Source organism: Arachis hypogaea, chromosome 7 (assembly GCF_003086295.3).
Source record: "Arachis hypogaea cultivar Tifrunner chromosome 7, arahy.Tifrunner.gnm2.J5K5, whole genome shotgun sequence".
NCBI classification, from domain to species: domain Eukaryota; kingdom Viridiplantae; phylum Streptophyta; class Magnoliopsida; order Fabales; family Fabaceae; genus Arachis; species Arachis hypogaea.
In genome coordinates, this window is record NC_092042.1 from 563,490 (window position 1) to 575,625 (window position 12,136).

Consider the following 12,136-nt stretch of genomic DNA (forward strand, 5'->3'; position numbering starts at 1 on the left):
ATGCAAATCACTCTCCACCAAATCCGGGACAGTAACATTTACAGTCTCATCTCCAAGATTCTTGCCAAAATGAAAACTTTCCTTTTCCACATGTACTGGATTTTTTGAATTTGAGTTTTCTGGCTGCTTTGCTACATCGCTGATCACCTTGGCATTAGTTCCTCCTCCTGCATTGCTGTCAGTCTTGCACACCTTCATATCATGACCAAACTTGAGACAGGAGCCACAAATAAGGTGAAGACTTTCATATTCAACCTCATATTCAACACCTTCAACAAGAATCTTCTTAGTCACTGGCAATCCTAAATCTATCTGAACACAGGCTCGAGCATATCGTCCTCTTTCAGCTAATTTTGTTGCCAAATCAACCTTAACGGGAATGCCAACTGCAGCCGCAACACGGAGCATTGCATCTTCTTGGTAGCACCAAATTGGTAATCCGGAAATTCTAATCCACACTAAAGTTGCTCCAAAACAGTTTTCACTTGATCTAAACTCTTGATCCCAAGGCTTCACAGCCACATAATTTCCCTCGATCATCCACGGACCTCCTAAGAGAACCTTTTCTCGCTCCTCAGCTACATCAAACTTCACAAGAAAGTAGTCAAATCCCACGTCCAATAAATCAAAACCTCCCTTAATCCTCCATACCGTTCGGAGTTTATGAGACAATGCAGTGTAGCTATAATGTTTACCTAGCACCTTAATCACTATAGCATCCTTATAAGGTTCTGCCAAGCAATTCTTAGCTTCTTGGGTAAACGTGACACTCGGTGGCAAGAGATCTCCTTGCTTCCTAGAAACTACCGCAATGTTATCTCCCGATAAAGTTTCAACAAGTGAAAAAGTTTTAGCAATCTTGGAACCCACAACTTTGTCCCTGAAAGAAACCTTCAAAGGCTTAGAAACCCCTCCCGAAATATGATCCTCCTTTTCCCCTGATGCAATCCCTCCCCCGCTCTCCCCCTTATCTCTTCCGCCGATATTACCGGCTGCCTCACCGTGTTTCACCCTCAAAGTCTCTTCCCCGCTCACTCCACCGCTCATCTTTGATTTTCAAAATTGTACAGAGTACGGAGTATGTGAGAGAATATTAGGAATTAAAAATGATGTGATCAGAATAAAAAGTTACATGACGAGAAGAAACGAAATTATTTCTCTCCATTTTTTTCTGTTGTACTTATTCTTTCAATTTCACGTTTGTTTTAATATAATATCTGAACACTTACTAAAAAAATTTTCTCATCATGTAACTGAACACGTATAACTTTATTTTTTTAAAATTTAAATCAATTTAATTTAATCTATTTTTTTGTACCTTCTTTGAGTATGAATTCAAATGAATTGAGTTTTAAAAAAATAATGTACTAATTATTTTCGAATCACTAATTTTAAATACGTAGGATAAGATGTAATTTTTAAGAATTGGATTAATCTAAAAAAATTGATATTGTTTTAATCGTAATTTTTTTATAATAATATATGTAGTTTTAAATTTATAAAATATTATAATGTTTATAAATAAAAATTAAGTTTTTTCAGCTGTATCCGATATGTGACTCAAAGTGTATTTAAATACTTTATACTTACATGTTATTTAAATCGATAAATATTATATTTATTTAATTTAAATAAAAGAAATCCTCTGGATGCTCTCTCCGCTCTTTCGTTCCTGTCATAGTTTCATTCGTTCACTCAAAGAAAAGAAAAAGTGAAAACCCTAGCTAGCCTCCACTGCCGCCGAACGGAGTGACCCACTGCCGCCGTCCGTGACTGTCCGAGGAGTCTCTTTTTGTACTGTCGGTGTTATCCAAGTCAAACCCCCTGTTCGCTCTCTTCTTCCTCGCCGGCGCCCATCCTCCATCGTCTTCGTCCTGCTCGTGGTCGTCTTGTTGCCGTCGTCTCATCGCGCTGAACTGCTGTCTGTCGTCTTGCTCTCCGTTGTGCTCAACCCCTCTCGAAGGTCAGTATCACGCGCACTTGTTCTTTGTTTTTTGTTTTATTCTCTATTGTGAAATCATTGAATGATTACAGGGATTTTGTGTTTTGGTTGAAATAATTGATTTGCTCTGGCTTTAGTGTGCTGCTATGTTGTGTTTTTTATTTTTTGTTGAATGATTATTTGATTTCTGGGTTCTGGCTCTGCTGTGCTGTTGCTGCATTGTGTTTTTCTTTTTATTTTCTGTTTTGATTTCTAAAGGAAGAAACAGAAAGATTATTAAATTAGATTTTTCCTCCAAAAAGTTAAATAAAAGTTTTGAACAATAAATAATTAATGATACAGATCCCAAATTTCCAATATGATAATGTGAGGTATCACACTATTACTGTATTAGATAGATAGATTCTAAACTCATTTGATAGCGTCCCCAAAAAAAACTAGTTATATATCCTCCTCAATTTAATTTTAATTTTTCAACAAAATTTGAAATTTGAAATTAAATAAGATGGGATAAAATCTACCCAAAATAAATAAACAGAGATATGCAACAAACAAGACACTATGAGTTTGTTTAGGTATTATTCAATTATTAGAAAAAAAAATTAGTGTGTTTAACAAAATTTTAATAATAAAAGTAAAAATATTAGCAAAATAAAAATAATATTTTTTAAAAAATTATAATTTATATATTTTTAAAATTTCTTTATTTAAAAAACATATTGTTAACATAATAACTTTAAAAATATTTTTATATTATTATATCTAAATATAATTATTAAGTAAAAAATATTTTTATATCAAATATTTAAGTGCTTGTTTGGGCGTTATTATTTTGATAAAAAATATTTTTTTTCAATGAAAAAAGATTTTTTTTAGTGTGTTTGGCAAATTTCTAGTAGTAAAAGTAAAAGCACTAGAAAAATAAAAAAAAAATATCTTTTTTTGAGAAGTTATAATTTACATCTTTTTTTAAAAGATCTTTTTTCTTAAAAAAAATATTTTTCATGTAATAAATAAACAAAAAAGTACTTTATATTGTTATACCCAAACATAATTGATAAATAAAAATATCTTTTTGCATTAGATATCCAAATATAAAATTACTTTTACTCTTTCATAAGATCTTTTAAAAAAAGATAACTCAAAAAAAATATTTTTTTAGAAACTCACCCAAATAAGCCCTAAATATAAAATATTTTTTTAAAGATTCTTTAAAAAAAAAATTAATATTTTTGAATAGGCTCAAACAAATCCTATATATAGGTAACAAACACAGCTAACTTCAAACAAATCCTGGCTTCTGCAGTTTGCCTCTCATCTGGGAATAACATAGCTTGAGTCTGAGATATGGGTGACGACATTGATGGATGGGCAAACATTCATGATGACATCTTGAAGGAAATTGCAGAGCACTTTTATTCGTACGATGATTTCATCCGACTTCGTTTAGTTTGCAAGCAATGGAGCTTGAAACTTCCAGAGATCTCCAGCGAGATTTTGTGGCTGCTGGTACCTGAAGAATCTTCCAGTACTCATATTTATGAAGACGAGGAGATCTACCATCTCATGAACTTACCTATTGCTGATGAAGTACCGCTTGATATTCAGTCTCTTGATGAAGACGAGATCCACCATCTCAAGCTACCAGAGATGCAGAACAAATTGATCCGTGGTTCTTTTGGTGGATGGTTGATCGTCCTAGATATATACCAATGTTCGATGTATATGTTAAATGCATTTACAAAGGTCCGTTTAGATCTTCCTCCAATATCAACTTTTCCGGATATAGTTGACTACAATCCTAACAATTATGGCTTTGAATATACTGTTTGGAATTGGGATGATGACAATAGGGATGATTACCGGATATCGAGTAGTTTAAAAAATAGAGTCCATGTTTGGAAGGTTATTATAAATTCATGTCCTAGCAATGACAATGAAGATTTTTTGGCAGTGGCCATATATGGACCTCGTTGTACATTAGCCTTTTACAAACCAAATGACAAGAGATGGTTAGATCTTTCTAGAAAATCATCGTTTCATGATGTCATATTTTTTGGAGAGAAGATATATGCAGTAGACGAAGGTGGCCAGCTATACGAATTTGATACAAACACAAAATCAGGGCCTGTAGGTGGTATTCATGAAGCCAAACCTCCCTCTGATGCTGCGCTGGGTCCTTACCAGCTTAAATATTTGGTTGGGTGTGCTAACGGAAGTTTATTGATGTTGGCGAGACATTTTATGCCTGGAAGTCACTGGACTTACAAATTTGATATCTATGAATTAAAGAAGAATGCAAAAGAATGGTCCAGACTAGATAGTTTGAAAAATTACGTACTGATGATTGGACTCAACTCTTCTGTTCAAATGCTGCCTGCAAGTCTTCAAACCAAAGGAAATCAAATCTACTTTACAGATAACCTATTAGAATTGAAACCGTACCGTGCCGAATATCAAGATATTGGCATCTTCAACTTGGACCGTGGAAGTTGTCATTTTCTATTATGCGAAGAAAAGTTCACGTGTCCTCCCGTCTGGTGTTATTCTAGCTCATTTCTTTAGTGTTTTTATTATTATTTTAAAAGATTATTTGCAGTGTGTTTGTTCTTCCTTATAGTAAAATTTTAATGAAAACATGTTTATCTCCATTTTGTTATTATTCAGTACTGCTATTTAGACTTGTAATTTCTCTCTCTTCACTTTATAGTTTATTTTACGAAAAATATTAAAAGATCAGGTATCGGATTCAATAGTCTTATACCGTTAAATGGTTACATAAACAAAACATGTTTTTTAAGTTTTTTAATAACTGTTAAATAGTTCTTATTTAATTTTAACTACAAATTAATCTTTTATATATTATTTTATTATTCATTTATCATGTTTATTAATAATAAAAAACAAAAATAATAACGAATTAGATCTTCTATTAATCATAATAAATATTTTGGTAATTCTAATCAATTAGAATTTTGTCCTTGATTTGTTACTTCCGTAAACGTTCATGTGGGTTTTTTCCTAATTTAATTGATTGTTTGTGTTATCCAATCAATTTATGTCTTTTCACAATTCAATGTGTTATTCAATCGATTGAATTGTGCACTGTGTTATATATTACGCTATTCTAAATTTTTCTGCTTGTATTAATTAATTATTGTGGTGTTTATTTCAGTAGCGATAAATTTATACGTACCAGTACAATAAAAATATGATCAAATTAAAACATGACATTTGGATTATGTTTTCCACGTTAATAATTAATTTTTTTTTAAATACATATCATATTAATGATTTTACTAAATTACTCTTATACTTTAATAAAAATAAAAATAAATTTTATTTAATTATTACAAAAAGACTTAAATATCTTTTTTTTTATATTAGAGAAAAACAACCCTAATTCTTTAATTTAATCAAAATTTAATTAACTTTAGTTTTATAATTTTAAATATGAATCAATTTAAAAATTAAAACCAAAATATATTTCATTATTCATATAAACTAAAAAATTGCTTTGGTTATCATGAATCCTAATCTAATCTTTCCTATCCCCTTCATACCAGAATGAAAAATATATCTAAAAAATTATTCTTCTTCTTTGTATATCAATTTACTGATAAAGAGCAACCTCACCCCTAATCTCTACGGATAGCAGCAGTCTATCCTCAGTTCCTCACCCTCTCCCTTCCACGTCGGACTCTGCCATTGCCCTTCCTCTCCTGATCTCGACTTAGTAATTGATCAATTCAAAGCTTTCTGTAGGTCCTACTCTTCTTCGCTTGTGCATCGATGCTTCCCAAGTGATTCTCTTTCCCTCTCATTTGATTCTCCGGTGTGCTTCCAATTCTAGCTGAGCTTACTTGCCACCATGATCCAATGAGATTTTTAGTCTTTCCAAAGATTTAGCATCAAATGAACTGATTCTGATTCTGTTTTTCCAAGTGTTAAAACATAAAACTGCCTTACTGCCTTAATATGTTCAATTTTGAGGGATTGAGTCCTGATGAATTGTTTAGTTTTGGAAATGTTTTTATTATTGGTATCTTTTGATTTTTTTAGTATTACATAGCGCAAGTGACACAGTTATCTTTGTTGCTATAAACCACTAGGATTGATTCCTTGCTCAATTTTTTTTTACCTCTGCTGCCGATGGTGCTAAATCTTTAATTGATGCAAGTGATAGACTTGTATTATATATTGAAATTGCTCGTTTATATGGTAATTTTGGGTACCAGTGAAAAGCTGCTTTCTTTTCTAGGAAAGTTGCTCAGTTATATCTTCAGCAAGAAAATCGACTGGCTGCAATTAGTGCTATGCAAGTTTTGGCAATGACAACAAAAGCTTATCATGTTCAAAGTAGACCCTCAATACCAGATCATTCTCAGAAAAAATGTGAGTTTACAACACTGAGCTATATATCTAGTGTCAGAGGTTTTGTATCTATACTTTTCCTTCCTGATTATTTAAATACACAATTGTTAATGTCATGTCATGCAGTGCCTTAATACGAAGAAATTTTCTGCCTTGAAGTTTCAAGCACAGCCTAAAGAGGTCAGTTTAGGATTGTCACAATACACATATTTCATAACAATTTGATCACTGGTGAAAACTCATAGCAAATAATTCTTTCCAATGTGCTTATTTGTGAAGGAAAATAATTCTTTCCTGTTAATTTTACTTCTTGTCCTTAGTATACTATGCTATCATTTAGGCTGTGCTTAAGAGGTTGATGACTGATGTACCTTCATGTAAGATAGGTTTATTTGATAATCCTCATTTTATTGTCTTTTCAGAATGCAATGAAAAACAGCTCTCTTCAGATTGCTGTTCATGAACAAGAGAAGGCTAATAAAAATCTTTTGAGACTGGCTGCAAATCAGGAGGTTTGCATAACCTGTTTTAAGGCTTTGTTTATACTTTATATTGCAAAAAGGTGTAATTGTTAATGCTATTTGACTATTTGTTTATCCAGCGACAAAAAGAAGAACTCCATGCTAAAATTATCCAGCTTGAAAACAATTGGATATGAAACAAAAATTGGAGTTGGAGATTCACCAACTAAAAGGAAAATTAAATGTCATGAAGCACATGGAAGATGATGGAGATTCTAAAGTTTTGAATGTGATGGATATTTTATATAACGAATTAAGAGATAAGGAACAGTCACTTCGAGAGATAGGGACATTGAACCAAGCACTAATTGTTAAAGAGCGTAAGAGCAACGATGAGCTGCAGGATGCTCGAAAAGTATTGATTAGTGTAAGTTTTTTGTTTTCCCTGATAAGCGCATATTGAAAAGTATTCCAAAGTGCATATTTTTTTTTTGAACTACACTGTAAGCGCATCTGTTCAATCAGGTTCTGTTTTTTTAATACTTTGATATCTGATTTCTTGGCTATCATTGGAATATGACCCGGTCATTTTATAAACACAGGTTTTGCTTGTTGTCAGCTCAATAAATTCTTATATGAATCAGATAAGATATTAACTGATTGATGAAACTATCCTGTATGAACCACAATGAAAGAAATAAAATTTTCTTTGGAGATGAAATACACTTTGTTTTAAATTAAGGTTTCTTTTATAGTGCATTCTTTCTCTCTTTTTTTTTTCCAAAAGTTTAATTTATTCAGTTAGAAATCAAGGTAACAAAGTAACTCCATTAAAGTCAAAACTTATTTATTTGATATCTAATTAAAATGTCGCCCAATTGATTATTTCTAATTCATAGGTCTCTAAAACTGTACCTATAGAAGAGACCAGCAATGCTGGCTTGTAATGGTGCAACAGTCATATTGTGACGATATTCAGTTCTCGTCTGTTACCTGACTTGTGGCTCATGGATTTTTATGCTCTGAACATTGAAACTTCCTTTCCTTTCTCCATGGTTTCTTATATTTTAAATGTTTCAGGGAGTTAAAGACGTGTACTCGTGGCAATATTGGTGTGAGGAGAATGGGGGAACTTGATATTAGACCGTTCGTTGAATTTATGAGGGAAAAGATATAATGATGAGGAAGCAGAAGAGAGAGCTTTAGAACTGTGTTCATTGTGGGAAGAGTATCTTAAGGACCCAGACTGGCATCCCTTTAAAATCAGCACAAGTGATGGGAAACATCAGGTGCGCCTTTGCTAATCTTATAGATCTATTGAAATATTTTTTTTCTTGATATCGCTCTTCAGTCTTAATAGAATATTTTATCTTTCTTTTACAGTTTTGCTAAAGGGAATTTGTTAAGGTGTTTAATGTAAAAATAACTTATTATAAAAACTAAAACTTTGTAGTTTCCAATGCTTTTATAGTGTATTTATTGAAGAACTTTTTTTAAAGATTTATACTCTATGTAGCCCAATAGCCTTCGTTTATTAGCATTCCATTTATCCCATTATTTTATTGATGGATGAAGATAATAAATATCCATGATAGCTGCTTTGCTTGAAACAGCAGATGAAGAAGAAGCTTTGATTCATGTACCATAAGGGTTGTTTGTGAATTGCGTTTGGAAGAGAAGGGAGGGGACGGGAAAGCTTGTAGTGTAAATTTTACACCCTTCAAAACCCTTCCTTCCCCATAGCCATCCAACCTCTAGGTTTATCTTTCCCCTTTAAATTTGGCATGTGCTGCTATGCTTTATCTTTTCCCATTATATTGCACTGCTTCTAATTGTTAAAATTTTTATTTAGTACAAGATATTAGACTGCATAAGTTTACAATTTGAAAATTAAAATCTTGACATGAATAAATGAAAATCTTGGTGAAATATGCATTGGAACCTGAAGTTGTGTACTTAATTGACAATTCAGTGTCATATCTATCTTGGCAGTGCAATAGGTCTGTGCCATTAGAGACTTTCGCCAAGTATTCCAAAGCATGATAGCACCCGTACCTCACAGCTATATGAAATACTGTTTCTTCTTCTGTGGTGAGATAGTGAAATGATGCAGAATCAAACACAATCCATGAAGGTAAGTTGTAAAACATAAAGTAACATTCAGAATTGCTATAGAAAACTATGATTCCAACCTGTGTGTCCTCTTGATGCTGCTATAAGGATACAAGTTTAATTGAATTCTGCAATGCTTCGCTCCGCGATCTCAGGTAGATTCAGGAGGAGGTTAACCATGTCAAGATGGCCATGACTGCATGCTAGAAACAAAGGACTTTTGCAAGAAGCATAAAGCTTATAAGCAGCATTAGGATTGGCATCAAGCAGCAACATTAAGACCTTAGCATTCTCTTGGCGGCACGCCTCATGAATCGGAGTCTCATGTTTCTTATTCTCAACACAAACCATGTCAGGACACATGCTGATAATTTCAGACACCATTTCAGTGCAACCATACTTGGAAGCAATGTGCAATGGAGTGCTGTAGGAATCAGCTGTTTTTTGATTCAGGATTCCTTCATTCTCCTTAAGGAGGCTTGAAAATGTTGCTATATCACTTTTTCTAATTGCATCAAACAGATTTGGATCCATATTCATGGGCTTGAAACAATACAACTCCTGAAAGTAAGAGAGTGAATAGAGCAAAGTTCTGTGCCCCCTTTATATAATGTTTAGTGGTTAATCAGTTATACTGAGTGAAGTTGCAAAAAATGTTTGGAAACTTACTGTACAGAAAATGAATACGTTGGTTATAGACTTTTAAAAGCCTCAAACATGTTCAAGGAAAATTCTTGTGGAGTTGTCTCTCAAATTGTCAAATTTATTCAGCAAAAGAAACTTCTTGGTATGACTTTGAATGTGAAAGTAAAACTTCACCTTCTTTCTATTCATTTATCAAGTATTATAAGATTGAGCATATTTTATTAACTCTCATATCATTCAATGTTAATATCGAACTTTAGTCCTAACTGAAACCTCAAAAACTAAATCGATACGCATATAATTGTTGGAATTATTGTCAGAGGCGCTTTGATCATTTAGCAGTTGACCTGAGACTTAGCATAATGGCCGAACAAACAATAATACATTTCAAAATTTGTCATCCAATTTCTCCGGATACAAGTTGACTCCGAATCAATACACTTAAACTAAGATTTTGTATTTTATTTATAATTCGTAAGCATCTTAGTCTTTGCTACTTTTCCTTCTCAGCACCTAAACCATATGTAATCTATGGAATCTTCAGTGCAATTTACTCACACTTTATTGTGCAGTTTCTGATAGGACTTAATAACAGCATGATTCTTTGGGCTTACCAGTTCCAAAGGTTCATAAATTATAATTTGAAGACAACATAATAATCCAACACTATTATGTAACAATGCTCTAAACACAAGAAATGAGTTTTGTAGTCTTCGTTCACTGATAGTAGTTATTTATACTTTTTCGGCACATGAATAGTAGAGAATACAACTCACCAAGACGACGTTTGCTAGCCATAGTGGATATTTGACTTTTCTTATGAATCCTGCCTCTAGCAGTGCTTGCACCTGTTCTTCCACTGCTTGAGATCGTTCTGGCCCGAGTTTTCTTCATCTTTGTTGTATCGGCCGGGATCCCAGATAGACTGCCAATTTGTGGCTCATCAATTCGGGATCTATGCCTGGCATATCGGCAGCTTTCCATACGAAGAGGTCAACATTGTCTCGTAGAAACTGTATGAGTGATTTTTTGGCGTCTCTTTTCAGGATTGTGCCGATATTAGTTGTCTTATCCGAGGTATCTCCGATCTGAACTTTCTCTACTTCACCTTCGGGCTGTGGACAGAGTTCTTCTCGCCTCTGAACTCCGCCAAGTTTGATTGTATGGAACTCTTCGCCTCTGAGGTTTAGACTTTCGTTATAACAATGACGCGCCATTTTTTGATCTGCTTTTATTGTAGCTATCCCTTCTGTAGTTGGAAATTTCATACATAGGTGTAGAGTCGAAACTATTGCTCCGGGTTGGTTTAACGTCGTCTGACCTATTAAGGCGTTGTAGGCTGATCTTACGTCGACCACGATGTAGTCTATCTTGAGTGTTCTGGATTGGTTTTCCTTTCCGAAGGTTGTATGTAGTGATATGTATCCCAGTGGTTGTACTGGAGTATCCCCAAGTCCGAACAGGTTGTTCGGGTATGCTCTTAGCTCTTTTTCTTCTAAGCCGAGCTTATCGAAGGCAGTTTTGAATAAGATGTCGGCAGAGCTTCCTTGGTCAATTAATGTACGGTGGAGATTGGCATTTTCCAATATGATGGTGATGACCATGGGGTCGTCGTGTCCCGAGATGATTCCGGATGCGTCTTCCTTGGTAAACGTGATTGCTGGGATGTCTGGTGCCTCCTTCTTTCCTTCGACATGGTACACTTCTTGGAGGTGTCGTTTGCGGGATGATTTGGAGATTCCTCCTCCTGCGAATCCGCCGTGTATCATGTGGACGTGTCTTTCTGGTGTGCGAGATGATCACTCAGATCGTCCTACATCTTCATCCCTTCTTCTTTTTCTTGGCTCTTCATCCCGGTTGGCCAAAAACCGATCTAGCTTTCCTTCTCTTACTAGTTTTTCTATGACGTTTTTCAAGTCAAAGCATTCATTGGTGGAGTGTCCTCGGACTCGATGATATTCGCAGTACTCGCTCCGATTTCCTCCTCCCCTTTTGCCTTTGAGTGGTCGAGTTGGGGGTATTTTCTCCGTATGACAGACTTCTTTGTAAACTTCTACCAAGGATACCCTAAGGGGGGTGTAGTTATGATATTTTTTTATTTTCTCCCCGGAGCGATCTTCCTTTTTCTTGGATTCTTTATCTTTATCTCGGTGGGTGGGACCGATCCTTGAGGCTTCCCCTAGTCGAGAATTCTCTTCCATGTTGATGTACTTCTGCGCTCGTTCTTATACTTCGTCCAGGGATGCAGGGTACTTCTTTGATATAGATTGGCTAAAAGGTCCTTCTCGTAGGCCATTTATGAGGCCCATAATGGCAGCTTCTGTTGGTAGACATTGTATGTCCATACATGTTTTGTTGAATCTTTCCATGTAGTTACGAAGACTCTCCCGATCTCCTTGCTTGATTCCTAGTAGGCTGGGGGCGTGTTTAGCTTTATCCTTTTGTATGGAAAATCTGGCCAGGAACTTTTTGGCCAGGTCGTCGAAGCTTGAGATGGACTTTGGAGGTAGGCTGTCGAACCATCTGATGGCTATCTTGGTAAGAGTTGTTGGAAAAGCTTTGCAGCGTACTGCATCCGAGGCGTCAGTGAGGTACATTCTGG

The 12,136-nt window shown here is 34.6% G+C and overlaps 2 protein-coding genes across 7 annotated transcripts in view; both read left to right on the forward strand.

The window, feature by feature from the left end:
- The first annotated feature begins 1,599 nt into the window (after nt 1–1,599).
- LOC112765592 (probable F-box protein At4g22165) overlaps nt 1,600–12,136 on the forward strand; it is a 136,899-nt gene continuing 126,362 nt past the window's right edge. Inside the window, exons 1-2 of one of the 2 annotated variants that reach the window (XM_029294619.2) lie at nt 1,600–1,963; nt 3,249–4,593. In XM_029294619.2, the coding sequence (XP_029150452.1) occupies nt 3,290–4,507 (1,218 nt within the window). In that variant the 5' untranslated portion in view covers nt 1,600–1,963; nt 3,249–3,289 and the 3' untranslated portion in view covers nt 4,508–4,593. Of the gene's footprint in view, nt 1,964–3,248; nt 4,594–12,136 lie in introns of those variants that run through there. The other variant, XM_072199849.1, reaches the window with a different exon arrangement.
- LOC112765595 (protein INVOLVED IN DE NOVO 2-like) lies at nt 5,469–9,620 on the forward strand. 5 transcript variants are annotated; one of them, XM_072199853.1, is made up of 9 exons: nt 5,469–5,745; nt 6,204–6,337; nt 6,443–6,496; nt 6,739–6,828; nt 6,918–7,204; nt 7,858–8,066; nt 8,394–8,535; nt 8,770–8,911; nt 9,045–9,620. In XM_072199853.1, exons 2-5 carry the CDS (start codon nt 6,293–6,295, stop codon nt 6,972–6,974), a joined length of 246 nt encoding a protein of 81 aa, XP_072055954.1. In that variant the 5' UTR covers nt 5,469–5,745; nt 6,204–6,292; the 3' UTR covers nt 6,975–7,204; nt 7,858–8,066; nt 8,394–8,535; nt 8,770–8,911; nt 9,045–9,620. The 5 variants fall into 5 exon arrangements, with proteins under 5 accessions (XP_072055954.1, XP_072055955.1, XP_072055951.1 ...); XM_072199854.1 differs by lacking the exon at nt 8,394–8,535 and having other exon boundaries at nt 8,750–8,911; XM_072199850.1 differs by lacking the exon at nt 8,394–8,535.